The sequence below is a fragment of the Balaenoptera musculus genome, chromosome 6 (assembly GCF_009873245.2).
Source record: "Balaenoptera musculus isolate JJ_BM4_2016_0621 chromosome 6, mBalMus1.pri.v3, whole genome shotgun sequence".
Classification (NCBI taxonomy): domain Eukaryota; kingdom Metazoa; phylum Chordata; class Mammalia; order Artiodactyla; family Balaenopteridae; genus Balaenoptera; species Balaenoptera musculus.
The window spans coordinates 36247403-36259528 of NC_045790.1; the positions used below are offsets into that span (position 1 = coordinate 36247403).

At 40.2% G+C, this 12126-nt stretch overlaps 2 protein-coding genes across 4 annotated transcripts; one reads left to right on the forward strand and one right to left on the reverse strand.

The window, feature by feature from the left end:
* Positions 1-297: 297 nt before the first annotated feature.
* SMIM27 (small integral membrane protein 27) lies at positions 298-1013 on the reverse strand. Its single transcript, XM_036855019.1, has 2 exons — positions 832-1013; positions 298-517 (listed from the first exon to the last, which is right to left on the reverse strand). The coding sequence occupies exons 1-2, from the start codon at positions 874-876 to the stop codon at positions 413-415; spliced, it is 150 nt and encodes a 49-aa protein (XP_036710914.1). The 5' UTR covers positions 877-1013; the 3' UTR covers positions 298-412.
* On the forward strand, positions 688-11236 carry TOPORS (TOP1 binding arginine/serine rich protein, E3 ubiquitin ligase). 3 transcript variants are annotated; one of them, XM_036855014.1, is made up of 3 exons: positions 688-877; positions 2382-2576; positions 7617-11236. In XM_036855014.1, exons 1-3 carry the CDS (start codon positions 875-877, stop codon positions 10551-10553), a joined length of 3135 nt encoding a protein of 1044 aa, XP_036710909.1. In that variant the 5' UTR covers positions 688-874; the 3' UTR covers positions 10554-11236. The 3 variants fall into 3 exon arrangements, with proteins under 3 accessions (XP_036710909.1, XP_036710911.1, XP_036710910.1); XM_036855016.1 differs by lacking the exon at positions 688-877 and adding an exon at positions 1090-1326 and having other exon boundaries at positions 7617-11235; XM_036855015.1 differs by lacking the exons at positions 688-877; positions 2382-2576 and adding an exon at positions 5906-6122 and having other exon boundaries at positions 7617-11235.
* Positions 11237-12126: the final 890 nt, after the last annotated feature.

Here is a 12126-nt window from a genome sequence, read left to right on the forward strand (position 1 = left end):
TTGGAAAACAGCATGTAGAAAATTATTTAGTCACATGATAGTTTTTTCTTAAACAGTACTTAATCTACTGTGATGTGAAGGTATACAATGTAATGAAATGTTGCAGTAAACAAAAGAACAGAAGTTCCACACACTTTTAAAGGCGGCTTTCTGAAGCATTTCAAAAGTATTTTAGAAGCTCTAGATTAAAAGGCCTAGATGTAGGTTGCTTTGTTATGTGAGAACGTAAAAGACAAATCTCTAAGTATATAAAAAAGTAGCATATTAGTGGTTATTATAAAGGACGGTATACAAAAATGAATTTCAAAGCATTTTAAAGATTTTACATTAAATCGAGACACGTGTCAGATGAGCATGAGGTAAAGAATTGTATATGCATGGAATCAAATCCAGAGGAATTACAAATTTTCATTCATCCCGAAGATTTTGGGTATTTCTTCCTTAGCTGTCGTCGTGCAGCTACAGTTGATGCATAGATGACGTATCCCCAGGAGAGCAATACGACCGCGAGGAGCAACTAAGAAATGCAAGAGGAGGAGTAAAAGCAAAAACATGTGAGTGGCACTTCCTCCTCCCCACCCCCCATCAGGTTGGTGGGAATTTTAGTGACAAACTCGTATAAATGTGGTTCCGGAAGCGAGTACACCAAGCCGCTCTTACGTAAGAAGCGGAAGAGCGTGTCCTCCCGGAAGAGGCGGAGTCGAGGTGAGGGAGTGAAAGGCTTAATTCAGCAATGGATTTTGGAGTTTCTGGGCGCTGAAGAAATAGCGGGCTTTCACCCGTGTGCCTCAGGAGTCGACCCCGTGGAGCCCCTCCAGGCCCGGGACCTACCGCTGAATAAATCCGGTCCAGGGTGCGGCGACTCACTGGCTTCATGGTAAGGAGACGGCGGTGGTCCGCGGGCACGGGCGGAAGCCGCAGGCCCTAGAGTAACCTCCGGGGCGGTGGCTGCCGGGCGGCGGCGGCCATCTTTCAGCCGGGCGCGAGCGCCCGCCCACTCGCCTTCCGGCGCGTTTCCCCTCGGCTGGGCCGGCCTCTTCCGCCCGGAGCTGTGGGCGGTGTCACGTGACCCGGGGCCAAGCCCGCCTTTCGGGAAGGAGGTGAGAGAAACGAGAAAGTATGTTGGAAGTGTTTTTTGCCACTGAAGAGGGATAGGCTTGACTCGTCAGCCGGTCTTCCTTCAGTTCCAGAGCAGTATTAATACGAAATAAGGTACCGTCGTGTGCATTTAAAAGTTTATTTGGAAAAATAATCCACGATTTAAATACTACGCCGACGTCTCGCGCTCAAAGAATTAATGTTTCCTTCCGGATCTGTTCCCACAATGTAGGTAGTTCGTGTATTCATCTTTGATGTAAACAAGAATACCACCCGCTTTTATATAACTGACGAATCGCTGTGGGAATCCCTGTTAATTGAGCTTTTCTTCGAGAAACAAGTCTTTGAGAACGCAATGGCTTGTTGATGTCAGTGATACTTTTAAGAAGAAATAACGTGGCATGAATTACCCGGCAGAATGTAGCTGCCAATCAACAAGTGTTTATTGAACGTTTCTATGCTTAGGACGGTAGCACGATCAAATATTAAACCGAAGGACAGAGTTTGGCACGCGGAGCCAAGTTCAGCCCTAGAATGTTCGGTACACTCACATTTGAGGCGAAGAATGGGGCAGAGGGCAGCTTTAGGCTCCAGACGTTATGTCTCTGTAATCTCAGCTGTCGCCTAAACAGAATTTTAATGCAGATTTTGGAGAGTGGGGAAGGGTAAAAACGTTATCTGTTTTGGGAAGATTTCAAGGCCCTATTCTCTTAGGTTAAATCCCTGTTTATCCCTATACTGGAGTTGATCTCTCTCTGAAAACTGTAGGCCTCTGATTTGGGTATTCCATTCGAATCCCGGTGTTGTTTCCTAACTCTGCAGCCGGAGGTAGTCCCTTAGCCTCCGGGTAACTCAGTTCCTTTATCTATACACCAGATACAGTTTTAGTAAGTTTTCACAGAGTTTGGTGAGTTTTAAATGAGACTAAGCTAGTTATCGTGTCTTCCGGGTAAATTAGAAGCGAACTTTAAACTAGTGCCCCTGTAATCCCCAGAGATTAGTAGCAACCAGAGTGACGGTACGATAGCGATTTCTGCCTCGGAGGGTCAGGTCGCTCTCTTTCCAGGAGCTCTCATTCCAGGAGGGGGTTGGGGGAAGGGCCGGGCTCGGGCCGAGCGCGCTAAGCCCCGCCTTCAGTGCCGGCGTCCTCTACCGCGCATGCGTTACGCAGGCGGGTGCTGTGTTTTGACTTGCTGGGGGTCGCGGAGTGGGTTTCGCTTTCTGCCACCGCTTTCTGCCACCGCCCCCAAGCAGCCATTGGTGATGAGCGCTTTACGTCGCAGGGGTCGCAGCAGCCGCCGGGGTCTCCGCTGTCTCGCGAGGAGGGTGAAGCGCCCCTGCCTACTCCCGCTCCTGAGGGCCGGCGGAGAAGTCGCCGGGTTCGCCTTCGCGGGTCCTGCCGTCACCGACCCAGCTTTCTGGGCCGTCGGGAGCTTGCCACGAGCTCCCCAGCCGGGCCTGCGCCTGTATCCTCCGAGGTGAGTGAGATCGGGAACAATGGGGCGCCGGGGTCGGAAGGGCTGGGCGATCTGAAGCTCCCGCCTGCAGCTAGGCCCAGGGTCGAGGGAGCTGCGGTCCGGGCCTGAGGCGCCGTGGCTGCCCGGCGGGCCGGCGTCCCGGCGGCTCCCGTCGCGCACCTGTGGATCCGTGCCGGTGGGCGGGGGAGGGCTGCTTTCCGAGAAGCGCTCCCGAGGGCGCGAGCCCAGCCGTGTACTGGAAGGAGCTTGGTCTCCGGGGGGAAAAGCCGACACAAAACACAAAACGTTCGAGTCTGAGTCGTGGCATCGCCGCTGTCAGAGATGTGACCTTGGGCGGGCCCCTAATCTCTCTGAGTATGTCTGTAAAACGGGAGTAACGGTATTTTAGTTCGTTGTGATTATGTAATGCACGCGGTGTTTATCTTAGATCCTGGCAGTTGGCAGTTCTCAGCCAAAGGAAGTGACTGTCGCCGTGACTGTTGGAGTTTGTACACTGTTTACACCCCGTGAGCCTGTGACTTCTTCATCCATCAAGTCAGCGCAGCTTTCCTCACGGGCTGCTGATTGGTAGACTGGAAGGGGGCAGTACTGAGATGAGGCAAATAGTGATTTGAGAGGAAAAGTGAATAGAATTTTTGGTAGGTAATTTTCAAGATTGTTTAAGATAAATTCAGAGTTACCGAAGATTTAAGTTAATAGCTGTGAGGGTTGGGCTTTTTAGTTTGTTTTTAGTCAGTGACTTTGAAAGCTACAGAGTCAGCCAAAGCAGTCATGCTTATCTGGAATGAGTGGCTTTAGAGGGGAATGGTTCCCAAGCAATTCTTTTTATTGCTGAAACTGGAATTAAATTTCGTAGGGTCTGGTCAGTATTTAAGTTTTCTAGGGTCTCGTTAGTAGATCCTATAACTTCTGTTTGATTTCTTGGAATTGGTGATTAGATTGCAGTTCAGAGACGTACATGATTTCTTTAAGGTCACAAGAGATTGGGCCCAGATTGTTTTTAATACTTGGTATATTTCTAGTTCATCCACTTGTGAACCCTTTTTAGCCACATTGCTTAGATATATTAAGTACAATATTGATATTAATATGAAAATCATTTAGTTATAGACTGTCATCTTTCTGGGCATTTTATAATCAGTTATGGATGATGGAAATGATCAAAATTAACTTTATTTTCACATAACATAGGAAAACAGTATTAAGTTCTTACTGCCCACCAAGCACTATGCTACGGGTTTACGTGGAATATATCCCTTCACACAGCCACCTTTTCAGGTGGGTACTGTTACTCAGCCTGTTTTAGAATTGAGAAAATGTAAGATTTTGTGAAATAAAATAACTTCCTCAAGATCACGCCACTAGTAAGTGGTTTTGATTCTCAGCCCTGGCTGTACATTAGAATTAACATCACTCCGTCAATGTAATCAGCTAGTGATTAAATTGTATATACAGTGATAATTTAAGGAATGCCGTAGAAGATACTTTTATAGGAAGTCTGGTTTTATTAAATATTTAATTCTGCAGAGCATTCCTAGTTTGTATCCCTGTGCAGTTTTTTAAATGTCTGGTTTGTGGTCTAATTTAGATTCTAGCCTCCCAACTCTTTATCACCCTCCACCTGTCCACCCCCACCCCCATCCATTTTCCCTAGATATGTATGCTCGTTGATTATCTGAAATTTCCCCCAACATGTGATATGGAGGGTTTTTATCCCTGTTAAAGCCAACACATTTGAAGATCTGGGGAAGGGAAGGTTTTGCTTAATCAATTTATTCTAAAGATGGTAAACTTTATTTAGAATTTGGGAGGGAGTTAAGGAAAAGGGTTCAGAACAACTGATTAACTTATCCCCTATGGGGAAATTAATTTGAAGTCCTAATTCCTAGAGTGCTCGGATAGAGAAACTTTTATCACAGGCTTCTTCTAGAACCTGAAGCACTAAATCTATCATCAGGTCCACCTTTGCTACCTGACCCGGAACTCGCCCGCAGACCTACAAATCTTAAATCTGTCTCCTAGCCATCCCTGTTCTATGCCTTAATTTGTATTTTTGAAACAGTTTTGTTGAGATATAATTTATATTTCATCCATAAAGTTCATTTCTTTAAAATATAAAATACAGTGGGGTTTAGTGTATTTATGGAGTATATTTGTGCAACTCTAATTGAACATTTTCATCATCCTAGAAAGAAACCTCATAACCCCCCCCCCACCCCGCAACCACCAGTCTGCTTTCTATCCATTTGCCTATTCTGTAAATTTCCTATAAAATAGCATACAACATGTGATCTTTTGTGATTGATATTTTTTCACTTAGCATAATGAAAAAACTCAGCCATGTTGTAGCATGTGTCAGTACTTTATTCCTTTTTATTATCAAATATTCCATTGTGTGGAGATTCTATATTCATCAGTTGATGGGCATTTGGGTTATCTCCGCTTTTAAGCTCTTAGGACAAACACTGCTATGACTATTCACTTACAAGTTTTTGTGTGGGCATGTTTTTGTTTCTCTTGCATGGATAGGTGTGGAATTGCTGGGTCATGTGGTAGTTCTGTTTCATTTGAATTAGCACATATTTTAATTTTAGTATTTAGTGATGATTTTGAAAGAGTAAATTCTTTATATGATGATTTATATTCATTGCCATTATTTGGTGTTTCCGATGAATGCCATTCTTTGTACCGAAAGATATTCCTGTATAGAAATACAAGACAGGACTAATAATTTGTTCTTTTTTACCTACTATGGATGATGTTACTCGTCATTCTTTAGACTGGTGCTGTCAAATTGGTTAACAGACTTATACAACTAGGGAAGGGAGGACTAAAATTCCATTAAAAAAATTATAATTAGTTGAGATTTTGTTTTATTTGAACTTCAAGTTATTACCAAATAATTTTTTTTAATGAATGCATTCTGGGTTGTAATTTTTATGTGAACTGGAAATGTTTAGTAAACACTAAAATTCCGTATTCCAAAGAAACAAATTAAGATAAAATGTATTAACTTGAATTTCACCAGTCTTTTTAAAATTCTAATTATCCCCTTCTTATATAAAGCAGCAAACTAAAGTCCAGAGTTAATGTGAATTTCTCCAGTTGACGGAGTTAGTTTTAGGTGAAACCTGGTCTTCAATCCAGATCTGATAATCTCTCCAGTGCCCTGTTCACTCTTCACTCCTTCCCCTAATGCACATGCACAGTCTCTTATCCTAATAGTTTTTATTTTTAAGATTTTTTTTTTCCTGAGTAGGAGAATTTAAAAATATTAGCAGTAGGGGGAAATGCTGAGAAATTTATGTAATATTAAGGTTTCAGACTTTAAATATATTAGCAAAAAGGCAATTAGTATTAATATATTTATAATTCTCTTCTATTTAAGAACAATGGTAATTTTTACATTTCCACTCTAGAAACAGAGGACTGGAAGTATTTGGAACCCCCTGAAGAAACTTGTTCAGCGTTAATTGGTTTCCTATTAAGTTATAGCTCTGAGAAAGCTAAGACGCCCCAGATGAGCAGTTTAATTTGAAGTCTATGGTGAAGTACTTATATTTTACAATAATATTGATAGGTTTTTATCGTGGGCTTTGTTTTTGTTAGACCTAGGTATGGCCAGTGAGTTTCTTGTTTAGAAAATTGCAGTTCTATTATTTGACTAGATAGCAGTTGACTCATGATGGGTCTTTCTGTGATGGTGGAGAAAGATCAATAATAGGCCCAGGAAAACATAAAGGAAGAAACTAATATTTAACGTCTATAAAATGATTAGTATAGAAAGCAGCTAAAGAGGGATTTTATAAGATAACAAGGCCAAAATGTAATGCAACTAGATTTCAGCTCTGGAAAATTCATTTTGTAAGTTATGGGTCTATATAAACTGACAGATTTAAAGCAAACAGAACTAATCTTTAAGATTCTAGTGATCCTTGTGAGAAAAGATAAGGAAGGAGGCTGAAAACATGATTTCAAGGTACTTAGTGACTGACTGGATTAAATAAAAAGGCGAAGAAAAGCTTCTTAGGGATGCTGAAAGGAGTCAGTGATGAACTGAATGTAATAGTGTAGTAAGAATAGTGTAGTATAACAGTAGTGTAGTAATAATAACAGCAACTAACATTTACTCAGCAGTTGCTATAAGCCAGACACTGCCCATGAGTGCTTTTATATTTTGTTATTTCATTTAATCTTCACTAACAGATCCTTTTTTGTGTGTGAAAGAATCTTCCACTAAAAACCACAGAATTGGTTCAAATAGGTGAACTTTCTGGTATGCAAATTTTCTCCCTAAAGCTGTTTTTAAAGATACATGCATAATACTTACTACAAACAAAACAATTGAGTAGTCCGTAGTGTTTGGGGCATATGTATGCAAGATATAAAACCACGTGTAGAAATAACTCCACCTGAGTGGAGTTATTCTCATAACCTGAGAATTATGATATTTTTGGTTTTTGTTTTCTAGAGAAGGATGGCGGGGGCGGCGGGGAAGCACATAAACTGACATTTTAAAAAATCGGGAAAAACCATGAGAAAATGTTAGCTGCTAACTCTGAGTGGAGGATACATGGGTACTTGGTATATTTTCTTTTGCACTTTTTTGTATACATCAAATCTTCCTCAAATTATTTTTTAAAAAAGAATAATAGAATATTATATAATATTTGAGAGCTTACTATGGACCAGGCACTTTTTCTAAGGGCTTTTTTTTTTTTTTAAACATCTTCACAAATCCTGTGAGGCAGGTTCTAGTATCAGTGAGCTACAGATGAAATTGAAGCATAAGGATGGTAACTAGTAACTAATTCATAGTCACACTGGTAATGTGCAGGAGGATTCAAACCCAGGAAATCTGACTTTAGAGCTTTTGCTTTAAGTACTGTATTACTATGCTACACTGCCCCTTTATGTTACAAAGACAATAAACTACTTAACTATTTTTACCAAAGTATGTTTCACAGTCATTTGCATTTTTTTCAGATTTAGTCATTTCTTTTTTATCAGGTTACTGATGTATTTTTTTCCCTTTTACAGATAATGGCATCAGCTGCTAAGGAATTTAAAATGGACAACTTTTCACCTAAAGCTGGCACTAGCAAATTGCAACAGACAGTACCAGCTGATGCATCTCCTGATTCTAAGTGTCCTATATGCTTGGATAGGTTTGATAATGTGTCTTACTTAGATCGCTGTTTACATAAGTTCTGTTTTCGCTGTGTACAGGAGTGGTCAAAAAACAAAGCTGAATGTCCACTATGTAAACAGCCCTTTGATTCTATTTTCCATTCTGTGAGGGCAGAAGACGACTTCAAGGAGTATGTACTAAGGCCTTCGTACAATGGTTCTTTTGTTACCCCTGATGTTCGACGATTCCGCTATCGTACAACTATGACAAGGGAACGAAGTGCTTCTATTTATTCACCTAACAGTGCCATGAATAGAAGAACAACAACTCCACCAGATAGTGGAGTAATATTTGAAGGGTTAGGCATTTCAGCAAGAGCTAGAGATGGTGAAATTCCTCCATTTATGAGACAGATTGCAATAAGGAGGCCAGCTACTGCAGATGAAAGATCTTTGCGGAAAATTCAAGAACAGGATATTATTAATTTTAGGCGAACTCTCTATCGTGCTGGTGCTCGAGTTAGAAATATTGAAGATGGTGGCCGCTATAGGGATATTTCAGCTGAATTTTTCCGTAGAAATCCGGCTTGCCTTCACAGATTAGTCCCCTGGTTAAAACGTGAACTCACAGTTCTCTTTGGAGCTCATGGATCATTAGTGAATATTGTCCAGCATATCATCATGAGTAATGTTACTCGCTATGACTTGGAGAGTCAGGCATTTGTGTCTGATTTAAGGCCATTTTTACTTAATCGGACTGAGCATTTTATACACGAATTTATCAGTTTTGCCCGATCTCCATTTAACATGGCAGCCTTTGACCAGCATGCAAATTATGATTGTCCTGCTCCTTCATATGAAGAAGGTAGCCATTCTGATTCTTCGGTCATAACAATATCTCCCGATGAAGCAGAGACCCAAGAGCTGGATGTTAATGTAGCTACTGTTAGTCAGGCACCATGGGATGATGAAACTCCAGGGCCATCTTATTCAAGCTCAGAGCAGGTACATGCTGCCATGTCTTCCCTTTTAAATACTTCCGACAGTTCAGATGAAGAACTTGTAACAGGAAGAGCCACATCTCAGATGCAAGCAGTACAAACCAATGACAACATAAATAACGACAGTGATTCTTCTTCAGATAATTGTGTCATTGTTGGGTTTGTTAAACCACTAGCTGAGAGGACCCCAGAACTTGTTGAACTGTCCTCTGATTCTGAGGAGTTAGGTTCCTACGAGAAAATGGAGACCGTGAAGGCACAAGAACAAGAGCAGTCTTACAGTTCTGGTGATAGTGATGTTAGTAGATGTTCATCTCCACACTCTATCCTTGGAAAGGATGAACAAATAAATAAAGGTCATTGTGATTCTGGTACAAGAATCAAATCAAAGAAGGAAGAGAAACGGTCTGTATCATTGTCCTCTCCCAGAGACCTGAGCTCATCCATCAGAGGAGACAGGGTATATTCCCCATATACCCGCAGACACAGAAGGAGGGGAAGATCCAGAAGTTCAGATTCATGTTCCCAGGGTAGGAGTGGGCATGATCAGAAGAATCGTAGGAAGCATCATGGGAAGAAAAGAATGAAAAGCAAACGATCCAGAAGCAGGGAGAGTAGCAGACCTAGAGGCAGAAGAGACAAAAAGAGATCAAGAACTAGAGATAGCAGTTGGTCAAGAAGAAGCCAAACTCTGTCTCTAAGTAGTGAAAGCACAAGCAGATCAAGATCTCGTAGCAGTGATCGTGGTAAAAGAAGATCACGGAGCAGAAATCGAGATCGTTACTATTTAAGAAATAATTATGGAAGCAGATATAAGTGGGAGTATACTTACTATAGTAGAAACAAGGACAGGGATGGCTACGAATCATCTTACAGGAGGAGGACTCTGTCCAGAGCTCACTATTCCAGACAATCTTCAAGTCCAGAATTTAGAATTCAGTCTTTTTCTGAAAGAACAAATGCTAGGAAAAAAAATAATCACGGTGAAAGGAAATATTACTACTATGAAAGGCATAGATCAAGGAGCCTATCTAGTACTAGATCAAAGACTACATCTACAGGGCCTGACCGGGTGAGAAATGAAAAGCCTGGCGGGAAACGAAAATACAAAACACGGCATTTGGAGGGTTCTAACGACGTGGCCCAACCATCTCGGGAATTTGCTTCTAAAGTAAAGGAAGGTCATTACTCAAAATCTTCATCAAAATTGGATGGAAGCTACAAAAATGAGAGTGACAGCTTTTCAGATAGCCGATCGTCAGACAGAGAGACAAAGCACAAGAGAAGAAAAAGGACCCGGAGCTTAAGTGTAGAGATAGTTTATGAAGGGAAAGCTACCGATACAACTAGGCACCATAAAAAGAAAAAGAAAAAACATAAGAGGAAGCATAAGAAACACCATGGCGATAATGCTTCACATTCCCCAGTTGTGATTACCATTGACAGTGACAGTGATAAGGATTCTGAAGTAAAGGAGGATACAGAACGTGACCTTAGTGGTCCTCAAGACCCTCTACAAAACGAATTTTTGGTTCCTTCCTTGGAACCATTTGAAACTAAAGATGTAGTTACAATAGAAGATGAATTTGGTGTCCTGGGCAAGGAGTGTGATATTACCACACTTAATAACAACTTGAATAATGCCAACAAAACTGTAGATAATATTTCACCCCAGGCAGCTTCAATTGAACAGACTCTTGATGTAAGAGAAGAGAACACCTTTGCCTCTGATTTGGAGAGCCAGACCAGTAATGTCTCTTACCAGATTGAGTCATCAAGGCGATTGCCATCTCCACGGATATCATTAATGTCAGTGTCTCTTGGTAGAGACCATGATATGTCTTAAAACTGCCAAAGCGTCTCATTGAGAATTCTGAAGGTATAAAAAGGAAAAAAGAAAAAAGAACAATGTCATCTACTGCAGTCTGTTTAAAGATGACACTTGGTGAAAATTTTTCCCCTTAAAAGTATTTTGTGATTTTTTTTGTGTGTGTGTTAAAAATTTGTAAAAATCATTATTTGTTCAAAAAATATGTATGTCCCACCCTCAGAGATATGCACTTTTAAGTGAAGAAAATGATATTGCTAGCAGTTTATTTAAAACTTGGGATCCTTTTTAAATAAAAAATATAAATTTTAGAAGTTATTTCATAAAGCCATATGGTATTGACATATTTTTAAAGTAGTCAATGAGTATTTTTGAATTTTTTTTTGAGAGTTATTCTGGAAATGTGTTATAAGCTAGGAGAATCCCTTTGGACAGTCTTTATTTTTCTTCTTAAAAATTTGTATGATTCAAAACCATTTCTTCAGGTTAAATTGAGGCATTTTATCTGCACAGTTTATCTTGACTTCTGCCAAAAGAAAACTTTAAATATTTCCTTTATATACTTGTTTATCTGGACTGCCAGTAAAGCAAATGTGTATTCAACAAAAGAAAAAATAAAACAGTAACACTTTAAAACAATCCAAAAATTTTCCTGTGCAGTATTGATTGTTTTTTAAATCAAATTATTTTAGTGGAGCTAAACTCTTGTAAATAGTTAAGGATATCCTTGTGTTATAAATACTGAATTTCACAGTTTTAATGTGAACTACATTTAACCTCACAGTTTTAATGATTATTTTGGTTCTTTAATATGATTATGAAGAGTATCTTAATTTGCTGTCTTCAGCAAAATGCAGTTATGTAGTATGTAGCTTACTAAAAACAAAAAAACCCTTGCCTGACTTCTTTTATATTGGTAGTTCTTTTACACAAAGTGGCTGTGTTTGTTTATGTTTTATTCTGGTTTAGAGATGATAAAAACTGCTGTACATCTATAGCCTGACGTAGGATTGCCAGTGAACAGCAGAACTTGGATGAGATCTAAATTTAGCCGTCACTTTGCCTTGCTCCCATGTTTATTCATTGTTCAACAGAAATTGGAATGTCTGCTGTGTGTGGCAGGTTTTTAGGGATTCAGTGATAGAACAAAGCAGGTATATTCCCTTTCCTCATGGGATATATATATATATATATATATATATATATATATATAAACATCACAAACTATAAGCTCTCTGGAGACAAAGTATAATTTCCTGTAAGAGCATACAGTGGGGGCCTAATCTCAGGTGGAAGTAGTGGTTGAACTGAAATCCAGAGAACAAGTAGATATTAACTAGGAGTAGAGTTGTCAGCAAAGGGGATGTGCAGAGATCCAAAAGGCAGAAAGGGAGTCTGGCATATTCTAAGGACTAAAAGAAGCAGGCTTAGCTGAAGGACAGAGAGTGCGGGACCAAGCTTTGTAGGCCCCGCTAAGAGTTTGTGTTTATCCTAAGGGCAGTAGGAAACTGGTTTGTAAAGTAATGAGAATCCAAAGTTGACACAGACAATTTTAGTAAGCCCAGACGTTGAGAAATTGTGGGATGATTAT